The 13098-nt window shown below is 37.7% G+C and overlaps 1 protein-coding gene across 1 annotated transcript in view; it reads left to right on the top strand.

Annotated features, from left to right (window-relative positions):
* The window catches only part of RIOK2 (RIO kinase 2), a 21899-nt gene that overhangs the window by 7709 nt on the left and 1092 nt on the right, over window positions 1–13098 (top strand). Inside the window, exons 4-9 of the mRNA XM_010831963.1 lie at window positions 2103–2278; window positions 5149–5237; window positions 7346–7537; window positions 9038–9130; window positions 9873–10394; window positions 11437–11533. Of these exons, the coding sequence (XP_010830265.1) occupies window positions 2103–2278; window positions 5149–5237; window positions 7346–7537; window positions 9038–9130; window positions 9873–10394; window positions 11437–11533 (1169 nt within the window). The remainder of the gene's footprint in view (window positions 1–2102; window positions 2279–5148; window positions 5238–7345; window positions 7538–9037; window positions 9131–9872; window positions 10395–11436; window positions 11534–13098) is intronic.

Raw genomic sequence — 13098 nt, 5'->3', positions numbered from 1 at the left:
GGTTCACGTATTGCTGAAGCCTGGTTGGAGAATTTTGAGCATTACTTTACTAGCATGTGAGATGAGTACAACTGTGCAGTAGTTTGAGCATTCTTTGGCATTGCCTTTCTTTGGGATTGGAATGAAAACTGACCTTTTCCAGTCCTGTGGCCACTGCTGAGTTTTCCAAATTTGCTGGCATACTGAGTGCAGCACTTTCACAGCATCATCTTTCAGGATTTGAAATAGCTCAACTGGAATTCCATCACCTCCACTAGCTTTGTTTGTAGTGATGCTTTCTAAGGCCCACTTGACTTCACATTCCAGGATATCTGGCTCTAGGTGAGTGATCACACTATCGTGATTATCTGGGTCATGAAGATCTGTTTTATACAGTTCTTCTGTATATTCCTACCACCTCTTCTTAATATCTTCTGCTTCTATTAGGTCCATACCATTTCTGTCCTTTATCGAGCCCATCTTTGCATGAAATGTTCCCTTGATATCTCTCATTTTCTTGAAGAGATCTCTAGTCTTTCCCATTCTGTTGTTTTCCTCTATTTCTTTGCATTGAGCGCTGAGAAAGGCTTTCTTATCTCTTCTTGCTATTCTTTGGAACTCTGCATTCAGATGCTTATATCTTTCCTTTTCTCCTTTGCTTTTCACTTCTCTTCTTTTCACAGCTATTTGTAAGGCCTCCCCAGACAGCCATTTTGCTTTTTTGCATTTCTTTGCCATGGGGATGATCTTGATCCCTGTCTCCTGTACTCTGTCACGAACCTCAGTCCATAGTTCATCAGGCACTCTATCTATCAGATCTAGGCCCTTAAATCTATTTCTCACTTCCACTGTATAATCATAAGGGATTTGATTTAGGTCATACCTGAATGGTCTAGTGGTTTTCCCTACTTTCTTCAATTTAAGTCTGAATGTGGTAATAAGGAGTTCATGATCTGAGCCACAGTCAGCTCCTGGTCTTGTTTTTGTTGACTGTATAGAGCTTCTCCATCTTTGGCTGCAAAGAATATAATCAGTCTGATTTCGGTGTTGACCATCTGGTAATGTCCATGTATAGAGTCTTCTCTTGTGTTGTTGGAAGAGGGCGTTTGCTATGACAAGTGCATTTTCTTGGCCAAACTCTATTAGCCTTTGCCCTGCTTTATTCCGTATTCCAAGGCCAAATTTGCCTGCTACTCCAGGTGTTTCTTGACTTCCTACTTTTGCATTCCAGTCCCCTATAATGAAAAGGACATCTTTTTTGGGTGTTAGTTCTAAAAGGTCTTGTAGGTCTTCATAGAACCGTTCAACTTCAGCTTCTTCAGCGTTACTGGTTGGGGCATAGACTTGGATTACTGTGATATTGAATGGTTTGCCTTGGAAATGAACAGAGATCATTCTGTCATTTTTGAGATTGCATCCAAGTACTGCATTTCGAACTCTTGTTGACCTTGATGGCATGGTCAGAATGTGGTCCACTGGAGAAGGGAATGGCAAACCACTTAAGTATTCTTGTCTTGAGAACCCCATGAGCAGTATGAAAAGGCAAAATGATAGTATACTGAAAGAGGAACTCCCGAGGTCAGCAGGTGCCCAATATGCTACGGGAGATCAGTGGAGAAATAACTCCAGAAAGAATGAAGGGATGGAGCCAAAGCAAAAACCATACCCAGCTGTGGATGTGACTGGTGATAGAAGCAAGGCCGGTGCTGTAAAGAGCAATATTGCATAGGAACCTGGAATGTTAGGTCCATGAATCAAGGCAAATTGGATGTGGTCAAACAAGATGGCAAGAGTGAACGTCAACGTTCTCATACATGTAGGACACTAAAGAACAATTAGATGTATTCCCACTAAATTGAATTGAGCATTAAATACCTTTGGAAGCAATAACTTTTGCTTTGGAAGCAATAACTTTGCTCCCCTGTTTTCTTTGTAGTAGGTATTAATACATGTCATCACTTTGAATTGTAACTAAACTAAAATAAAAATATTTTGCTGAATAAGTATTTCGAGTTATTAAGAAAGATAAAATTTGGTACAACTAAAATCAAAGTTAGAAAATTAGAATTGATTAAACTTACTGGAATAAAAATATAATTATCCTTTTAAAATTTTGATTTTAGATATTTACATCGTTGCAAATGAAGAAGGGCAGCAGTTTGCATTAAAGCTTCACAGACTGGGAAGAACCTCCTTTCGAAATCTGAAAAACAAGCGTGATTACCATAAACACAGGCATAACATGTCTTGGCTTTATTTATCTCGTCTCTCTGCCATGAAAGAATTTGCTTATATGAAGGTACTTTTAATCAATTTTAAATTATTAACCAAACAGTATGTGTAGTTAAAAGGCTGTAGTGACACGCATCAGTCCGTGGCCTCCATATCTCCCTACTGCCTGTCACAGTCCTTACAGTCACTTTGAACTGTTTTGACTATTTCTGTTATTTGTTTTTCTGGTGGTTTCCTTCTATGCAAAGGTGTTTTTAGCTGTTATAAATGCATAAAGGCAATTTTTATGCAGCAATGTTAACAAGGTAGAGTAGCCTAAAATAATTAATGATATAAATGTGTGTGTGTGAATGTATATCTGTTCAGTGTATATATGTATGTCTGTCTCTAGTTAAAAACATCAGATAGTTACCTTCTTTGGAGACCTTAGTGTCTCAGATAGTTGACTACTATTTTTTCCCCGCAATGGAATAAATGTTAATTTATGAATTTGTATGTATATTAGAAATGGTAAAAATCTTAGTTTTTAACCTTTAACCTTTCAAAATAAGTTCATATAGATTTATTAAATATCTTTAAAAATAACCAAGTTAATTGTCTTCACTAGTAAATTAAAAAGTAACTGCATTTTTATTATTCTCTCCAGTAGGATTTATTTGTTATAACTTTAAAAAATTTTTGAATTATTAAGAGTTGTATGACCTGTATCATGAGGGAAGAATCCTCAAGGCAGTATAAAGAAGTGCTACTAATATCATACATACTCTGTTTTTTGTCTTATACCAATGGTTTATGTCCTGTGACCACAAACCATTACTCATCAGTAATGTGAGTAAGCAGTTTGGTAGGAATTGTTACACATTTCCCCCAAACGATATTAAATGTTTTCTTGGTGTGTTTATAGGAAGATACAGGAATAGAGTCTGGTTGTACATAAATATGTTTCGTAAGTTTATTCCCTCTTTTCCCAAATAAAAGTAAAATTGAGCTTTAACTTAAGGGTTATGGCACAGGGCTAAACCACTGTGACATTAGTTAAAGTTGTTATATACTTGTGAGCCGCCAAGGCTCAAATCCAAAACCATTTGGATTTAAAAATAAAAAATATACAACCAAGCAGACAGTCACTGGGGAGTGGGAAGTAGTTCAGTTCCTGTCTGAGGAGGATAGGAAAGAGTAGACAGCCTCATAAAAGTAACCCTGTTAAGCATACACTGAGTGTCGGCTATGTGCCTGCCTCTCTGTTAAGGATTTTGCAGCGTAGGAGAAGGAGGGTGGAAGTGAACAGTGAATACCAAAGGAGTAACAGTCTGTCTTAAAATTAGGAAGGTAACATAAACACACACCTGGAGCCTATTACAGAGTGAAGTAAGTCAGAAAGAGAGATACAAATGTCATATACTAATGCATATATATGGATTCTAGAAAGATGGTGCTGATGAATTTATTTGCAGGGCAGCAATGGAGAAACAGACATAGAGAACAGACTTACAGACTAGGGAAAGGGGAGGAAGGAGGGGGTGAGATGCATGGAGGGAGTAACTTGGAAACTTACATTACCATATGTAAAGTAAATAGCCAGGTGGGAATTTGCTGTGTGTCTCAAGGAACTCAAACAGGAGCTCTGTAACAATCCAGAAGGGTGGGATGGCGAGGGAGATTGGAGGGAGGGAAGGGGACAGGGGTGTACCTACGGCTGATTCTTGATGTTTGAGAGAAAACAAAATTCTGTAAAGCAATTACCCTTCAATTAAAAAATAGAGTAAAAAACAGTTTAAATGTCAAATCATGTTGAGTTTAGAGAAACTTCTGTAGAGTAGAATACATAGAGTAGAAGGAGGTTTCTTGAATGGGAGTTCATATGATTTGTCTATAAGGAAAAGACAAGACAGTATACTTTTCCAAAGAAGCCAGAATGACCAAGACATGGATGTGAGCGTGAGCCATGGGTGTATGGTAACAGTCACTGAGGTGGCTGTACGACCGCACTCTAGAGTGTTTATTGGACAGAGTATTGAAGAGAACTAGGACTGGATTAAGTGGATTAAAGAGTTTTGAAAACTAGGAAAAATTATTCAGACTGAAATCAATGTTTACAGCGTTGTAGGTTTTTTTAAAATGGAGCATTGACACACGCATCTTAGTTGGTACTGGTACACTGAAGAAAGGTTTGGTGTGCAGAGCTAGAACCATTGTTGATGTGGTTGGGGTAACAATGACAAAGCCCTGTTAGAAATGGCAGCATTCCAAATGGCAGAATACAGAAAACCAAGATATTTTGAAGGAAGTAATAACAACACGACTTTGAAAGCAGTAGGATAGGAAAAGTGAAGCATAGGGAGAAAAATGAATTTATGAATGGTAGGTAGTAACATTTGACTCATACTACCGGTGTCTGTGACCACAGTGACTCTTTGTCACACGATAGATTGATACTGTGGTCTGAAGAGAAAAGTCAGTGCTCTATAAAGTAAAATGTCCAGTGTCCTGAAATATTTCATTTCTTGATACACCAGAAGACAGTATTTCCTAAAACACAATTTATTTCCATTTGAATTCTTTAAGCACATTCCAGTAAATGACAGAAACTTACAAAATAGAAGAGGACATACATATCCTAAGAGACTAAACTTCTTGAAGGCAGAGACATTTTCACACTCACTTTTGTAACCATAGCACAATGTATATTTGGTAAATGTTCAATAAATGAATGTTTGGTTAAAAAAAAATGAATTGCAAAACTGATTTCCAATTTTATTTTTATGTACAGCTCATCCTGTGCTGTGAATAAGCCATACATAATCATGTGTTAACTATAATTTTGTGAAGGTTATGATTTTTTCCCCCCCCTGGTTTTGGACAGGTACACTTAACTTTATTGTTCCCTAAAAATTAATGACCTCTTCATTACTTTTTACCTGTTTTGCTATATTTTAGGCATTGTATGAAAGGAAATTTCCAGTTCCAAAGCCAATTGATTATAATCGCCATGCAGTGGTCATGGAACTCATAAGTGGCTATCCTCTGTAAGTATTTATTATTCTTAAAACCATGAGTTCTAATAAATAGTTGTAAGGTTCAGTTTTTTTTAAATAAGTTTTTTTCACTAAATGCAGTATGACTTCGGGGAGGTTAGAAATTAACAAAAAGCAGTAGACTTAAAGGCAAATTGAAAACTCAGTTTCATTCTGACAATGTGGATTTTTATTAACAATCTAGTGTGTGCCAAGCACTGTTCAAGGCACCGCAATAAACAAAGTCCCTGTCCTCACAGAGCTTACGTTCTGATGAAAGGAAACTTGCAATAAATAGGTGAACAAGGAATTATATGATACATCAGAGAGTGGTGAATGCTATGGATAAAAATAAAGTAGGGTAAGTGGGACAAGAAATACTGAGATGGATGTGGAAGGCTGGGATGATCAGAAGAGTTCTCATTGGTAAAGGGACTTTTCAGCAGAATCCTGAAAGAAGCGAAAGAAGAAATGGTGCAGATATCTAAGTACATTCTAGGCAGAGAAAAGAGCAAAAGTCCTGAGATGGGAGCATACCTTTATGTTCAGGGAACAGTGAGGAGCCACTGTGGCTGGAGCTGAGTGAGTCAGGGAGAAAATTGTGAGTGATGAGATCGGAGAGGCAGCGGATTATTGTGGTAGATATATATTTAAATATGAAAGAAAGGAAGTGTTAGTTGCTCAGTCATGTCGGACTCTTTGCAGCCCTATGGACTATAGCTTGCCAGGCTCCTCTGTCCGTGGAATTCTCCAGGCAAGAATTCTGGAGTGGGCTGCCATTCCCTTCTCCAGGGGATCTGCCTGACACAGGGATCGAACCCAGATCTCCTGCATTGCAGGTGGATTCTTTACCATCTACCAGGACTACCAGGGAAGCCCAACATTGAGTAACTTTAAGGTTGCTTTGATACACTTCTGTTTCCTCACATGACTGCCATTGAGACAATATTACAGGGACTATTTTGTTTGAGACAGGAAACAATTGGAGGATTATTTTGGTGGCAATGACAGTACTAACCACTGACTGCCAGGGAATTCTCTGCCATTGGAGGAGTTTTGAATTGAGAAGAGATATGATCTGATTAATACTGTAATGGGATCACTCTGGCTGCTGTATTGAAAATAGACTAAAGGAAGACTAGGACAGGATTAGGAAGAAAAGTTAGGAGATTATCACCATCCTTGAAAGAGATGATGGTAGTCTAGATCAGAATGGTAGATGTGAAGGTGAGGGAACATTGTCAGATTCTGGATGAGTTTTACAGTTAGGGCCTACATGATTTGTTTGAGATTAGATGTTGATAAGAAGGAAGTGGCAAATAAAGATCTGGGGCCTGAATAGTGAATTACTTAGAGGGATAAAGTTGCCAGTTATAGAAATGGGAAAGGCTGCAGGAAGACAGTTGGGAGTTAGAGAGTGGGGCAGAATCAGAGGTTCACTTGGGGACATGGTAAGTTAGAGATGCCTAGAAGCTCAGGGAAAGTCTAGATTGAAGTCTGTGAATGAGATCAAGAATGGTTAAGACAGTAGGTTTTAGGATTAGACTTTGAGGAGCTCCAAAATTTATAAGTCAGGGAAAGGCTGAAAAACTAGCTAAAAAGACTAAGAAGGAATGATCAGTGCAGAAAGAGGACAGCCTTAAGAGTTAGTAGGCCAAGGGTCAAGTGAAAGGATATGCTTCATAGACCGGGAAGGGATTAGCTAATAGACCAGATTATGATGACAGTCAAGAACTGACCATTGGATATGGCAAGTCATTTGGAAGTCATTGGTAGTTTTGACAGGAGCTATTTTATTGGAGCAGGATGGATGAAAGCCTGTTTGAAATGGGTTCATTAGAATGGGAGGGAAAAAATTGGGTAAAGCACAACTAGAGGAGTTTGGTTATAAAGAATGTGGAACAAAGAATGTGTATAATAGTGGAAAGAAGATGTAGATTGGAGTGGGTTGTAGCTTTTTTTTTTTTTTTTAAATAAGAGGTATTATGTCTATATACAGATAGGAATGAAGAGAGGCTAGAGAGGCTTGATATGGAAATAATATTTATATGTAAATACACCCATGCTTGCTTTAATTAAAATTTTGAATGATGACAAATGAACCATTTCCATACTTTCAGATGTCAAATACACCATGTTGAAGATCCTGCATCAGTATATGATGAAGCTATGGAACTAATTGTTAAACTTGCAAATCACGGACTGATTCATGGAGATTTCAATGAATTCAATCTCATTTTGGATGAAGATGACCACATTACCATGATTGATTTTCCACAGATGGTTTCAACTTCTCATCCCAATGCTGAATGGTATACTCTGGACGTGGCTGTGTTTATGTGTGCTGCAGTCATTTTTTAATTTATTCTTAACTTTTCAGCCTTGTCATACTGCCATTTGGGTTAATAACTGTTTTGAAGTGGCTGATAAGGATATCAAAGTGCTAGGATCTTTCCACCTAAGAACTTTTCTTACTCAGTATTTTAAAGGGGGGGGGGATGCACATTGATCCAGTTTTAAAATTAATTTATTCATTAAAATAATATTGTTTATTAGAAGTCTGAAGAAACTGTTTACTTTTATAAATCGTCAAAAGAATTTGAATTACTCTTGTGAGTTGACAGACTTGCAAAAGTCAAGCTTTCTTAGCAATGGAACTATCTATCCAAACAAACTTTGGGGTAAAACCCCAATTTTTAAAACAAAAGCCTGTTCAGCAGTAGGGACACAGAAGGGAGGACCCTGGACACCATCCTTTCTGCCTTTTTCTGCTTTTCTCTCTGTTGCATAGTTGCCTCCAAGAGGATTTCACCCAGCATAATTTAATAATTTTTTATGGCCTTAATGAAAGTTGTGGCTTTATACTAAACCTCAGTTACCAGACAGATAATGATACTACCTCCTATCATTTTTAGCTTTTATTTTGTTAAGAGAAAGGAATTCACGTAAAACCTCATCCTGACACAGGGCAGAATCGATTTATATACTGTGGTAATCTTATTTCTCACATTACTTGACCATCTAAACAAGCCCAATTGTGAAATATGACAGAACATTTTCCTTTATGTGTTTGTATTCCATGATGCAATTGAGCATAATCAAATTAAGGTTGAGTATTTTTTCTCCTGTTCTCTCAATTCCATGTCATCCTGTCTCTCAATTCTCCCTTTCTGGACACCTTCTAGAGAATTTAATCTGTTCCTGCTATTTTATGGTTACCTAAAAAGCACCCTGATACTCAGAGGTCCTTCTACTCCCAGAGTAAGGTGTCTTCAAATTATTATTTATAAGCCATAGCATTATTAATCTCTTATAGATGTTTACTGCATATTAGCTAATGGGTAATAAAGATAATATAACCATAACATTCATTAGTCCCCAAACTTTTTCTTCTGAGTCACTAGTCTGTTTTTGTCTTCAACTTTCCCGGTTGACTAGAGGTTCTAGTGAACACAGCTGATGGGAACTATAACTAGACAGACTGAAAAGTAGAAATTGGCCCCCAAACTGCAGGCCTGTATCTTTTCCTTGTTTCGTATGTGTATCTGTCACAGTATGGGGGAACCTTGGGTTTATTCTAACCGTAGGAACTGGGTGCCCTTGACAGCTTATAGTCCTTGTTAGTTCCTCTGCTTTTAGTTTTAGTTTTTCAGATACTGACAACTGATTTATTTTTCTTTTGAGTAACATCCTTTTCTCTTTCATGTAAGGATAAGAGTGTCATAACAAATAGCAGAGATGTTGTCATTGGCTAATAAGGAAAAAGATGAGCAACAAAGTCTGTATAAAAAAAATGATTCTTGCTTTTGCAGGTATTTTGACAGAGATGTGAAATGCATTAGAGATTTCTTCATGAAACGTTTCAGCTATGAAAGTGAGCTTTTCCCAACCTTTAGTGATATAAGGTTTGTACACTGTATTGGATAAAATGATAGAATTCTGTTAAAATACCTGATTTATTTACTTAGAAGTTAATGCTTTAATCTAAAAGTTTTTCAAATAGTGACCTGTGGTACATTATAATCATTGTTCAGTATCACTGCTGGTAATATACAAATGAAACTTAAAAACTATGCTTCCCTGTGGTCCATTAACCTTACTGAATTTGGAAGAGGAACATAGTTTCTTATAAATTCAAGAACTCTTATTCAATAGTGGATGCTCTGTGAAGAACGCATTTTTAAGGAATATAGTCAAGTGTTTATCAGAAATGTGTTTTTCCTTTATTCACTATAGAAACTATCTTTAATTGATTCATGGAACATAATTCTCACAGCCAAATTTTCTCATTTTATATGCTCAATTAAGATGCTGTTTTCTGATTTGGGATGATTGACCTAACTTAAAATTGTTAGCCCTCTCTGAAAGTTAATTTATTAAGTCAGTATGCACTGAAATTTCTCTAATTTTTCTAATATCTGTTGCTCTTCGCAGTCCTTTTATTCTTAAATGACAAGTAACATATGTCTTTTGTATTTGTGTACTTAAGTGATTTAAGTATTACCTTTTAGCCAGAGAAAAACCTTTAAAATCTATAAACTGTTAAACTCATTTGAGAGTCATGATTCATCCGAATACTAAATACACTTGCCCATGTCAGGTGGATTTTTTTCTCTCTCCTAAATGCGTAACATTCTTTTTTCCTAGGAGGGAGGATTCTCTTGACGTAGAGGTTTCTGCCAGCGGCTACACGAAGGAGATGCAGGCAGACGACGAACTGCTTCACCCAGCAGGTCCAGAGGATAAAAATACAGAAACAGAGGAGAGATCTGACTTCCCATTTTCTGACGAAGAGATGTCAGAAAGAGCCAGGGATTGTAGATCAGAAAATGAAGGTGGACGGAACTGTGCAGCTGAATCAGTTGACTGCTGTTGCAGGTCATTTGAAAACCTTGAGCAAATAAAGGAAGAGAGTTTGTCAGAGGACAGTGCTGATGCACACAGATTCGAACTGACTGAATTCAGTCAAGCTTTAGAAGAAATAGAAGGGCAGGTTGTTGAAAACAGTTCTGTAAGTGAATTTTCCGGGGAGAACAGACGTGAACGTGACGCCAGGCAAGATGGTGAGACAGGTCAAGGTGGAATCCTAGTGGGCCCTGAGGAGGATGAAGATGAGTGTCCTCATCTGATTGCCTTGTCATCGTTGAGCAAAGAATTCAGGCCTTTCAGGTATAGGTTTTTGTTGATTGTATTTTCACTTTAATCTGGAGACCTATTCTTTGATTCTGGTAAATGAGTACTTTTTTCAAATGGCATGCCAGCTGTATTCTGCATCGGTATGTGCAGATAGCTCAGTCAGTAGAGCATCCTTTTAATCTGAGGGTGCAGGGTTCAAGTTCCTGTTCGGGTGCAACGTTCCTTTAGGGCTTCCTTGGTAGCTCAGCTGGTAAAGAATCCGCCTGCAATGCAGGAGACCCCAGTTCAATTCCTGGATCGAGAAGATCCGCTGGAGAAGGGATAGGCTACCCACTCCAGTGTTCTTGGGCGTGGCTCAGCTGGTACAAATCTGCCCGCAATGTGGGAGACCTGGGTTTGATCCCTGGGTTGGGAAGATCCCCCGGAGAAGGGAAAGGCTACTCACTCCAGTATTCTGGCCTGGAGAATCCCATGGACTGTATAGTCCATGGGGTCGCAAAGAGTCAGATACAGCTGAGCGACTTTCACTTTCATGCACAGAATAAAAGCAAATATCACTTTTATTATTAAAATTCAAATAACTCTGTCTACCGTTGACTTGATGCTACCACATGTATTCAGTTTTAAGCAGTTTTGCCTTAAAATTCAAATGATTACTTTCAAATAATAAATTGATGAGGTTTTAGATGTATGAATTGTTTGTATTTTTAAATAATTATTCATCTAATGTATGTTTGATTAATGTATAGTCTAATAAAAATGTAGTAAGTGTGCTGTTAGTATACATACTTAAAATGAATTTTCTGTGGTACTTTGAAACTTCTGTACTTATTTGTTAATGTACAATTAAAATTACCATTACATTATTTTTCTTGTAAGATCTTTTTTTGGACAAATTTCACATATTTGTGAACCAGCCTCAGCTTAGATAGCAAAAGATCTAAAATTTAACTTTTAGATTTGGGGTAGTTTAATGAAATGGCTTTATTTCAGAATATTGATAGTAATATTCTATAAATTAATCAAGCATAATTAACTTAAGAATTAACTAGGTAAATTTTTATTTTATTATTAGAGATGAAGAAAATATGGAAGATACTAATCGACACAGAACAAGAACCTTGAGTGTTACTTCTGTGGGTAGTGTTTTAAGCTGTTCAACGATTCCTCCGGTAACTATTATTCAACATTTCCAGGATGCTTACTGGGTCACTCCTGTGGGCTTCCCAGGGGGTGCTAGTGGTAAAGAACCTGCCTATCAGTGCAGGAGACATAAGTGGCAACCCACTCTGGTGTTCTTGGCTGCAGAATCCCCATGGACAGGAGCCTGGCGGGCTACAGTCCACAGGGTCACAGAGCTGGACACGACTGAGCGACTGAGCACGCGCAGAACCCCATGGTCTGCAGTTGGTTGACTCTGCAGTTGCAGAGGCGCCTCTGACGCAGGCGGCTGGTTCTTCACGTTGTACTCAGATTTTTTACTGTAAAGTGTGTCCATGCCCCTAACACAGCCTAACTGTTCAAGGGTCAACTATTTTATTTCCCCTTTCATCATTCTTTTTTAAATATACTAATGTGGCTTTTTTTCCCCACTTGTTTTTAACATAAAAGTTAAATTTGTAAGAGTTGTAAATTGTTCTAAATTAGGACATGCATGCATAGTAGTTCATTATCTCCTTATTTTCTTTAGCTGTTTGATATATGATTATCTTACGGTCTCGCTGAAGTAAAGCACCAAGGGGAAGTTCAAGCAGAATATTTAGAAAACAAATTGATTTTTCTTAGAGCTATCCTGGAGGCCTCTGTCTGAACTCTGGTTTAAACGTGGTACACGTTCTACAGTTTTCCCAGTCTCCAATCTGTTGAGTGCTTTCTTTCCTAGTTTTATCTCTGTTCATACTGAGCTTACATTTTTATGGGACAGAATGATCTTAGGTAGTTATTTGGGTGGATGGGAAGAGGACTTTTTATTACTAGATATGTCTTTTTATCCTATTCTCCCACCTGATTGAGAATTTAAGTGTTAGAGTTGTGATTTGGAAATAACTGACTTCAGAAGTCTGAAGGTGTTGCTCTGTTGTCTTGGTGATAAGTTAGGACACCAGGCTTATGATGCTGATCTGATTCAGGTTTCTGGTCTCTTGGGGTGAGGAACTGTGACAGTTGCCTAGTTTCCTGAGATAGAGAAAAGTCACTCCGATGTTAAACTTTCAGCCAGTCCTAACACTTTCAGTCATGAAACTTCTGCAATACCAACCAGGTGGTTCTGAAACTGTGACTTTCCTGAGACTGTATCTCATAGGGTATCAGCCTCTGTAGGAACTTGCATTCTGATTCTTGTTTCCCTTTCTCTTCTTTTACTTTTCTTCCCATTGAGAATCATCAGACTAAAATAAAGAGGGATAACTTGTTAAAGCCCGTCTGTCTAACTATGTGAAATAATCCAAAGTCTGCATTTAACTCGACTCATCCAGATTTTTACACTAATACACATACGGTCCAAGAAACACTGCATTAGGAAGACTGGTTTCCCTAGTTCTTTTTTACCTCTCACATCCATTAATCTTTACTTTTTAATGACAGATTTTTAATAAATGCTTCTTTGTGCCTAACAGAGTGAGGCATAGTAAGAAGAGCCCCTTGCTTTAATCCTTTCACCGTTCAACTTCTTTTTTTAGGAGAGGTTGGATGATGTAAGATTATATATGATTAAATAACAGGCTGAATACTCCAGAGG

The sequence above is a fragment of the Bison bison genome, unplaced genomic scaffold, assembly GCF_000754665.1.
Source record: "Bison bison bison isolate TAMUID 2011002044 unplaced genomic scaffold, Bison_UMD1.0 scf7180017864533, whole genome shotgun sequence".
NCBI classification, from domain to species: Eukaryota; Metazoa; Chordata; class Mammalia; order Artiodactyla; family Bovidae; genus Bison; species Bison bison.
This window is presented reverse-complemented; position numbering and strand designations above follow the sequence as displayed.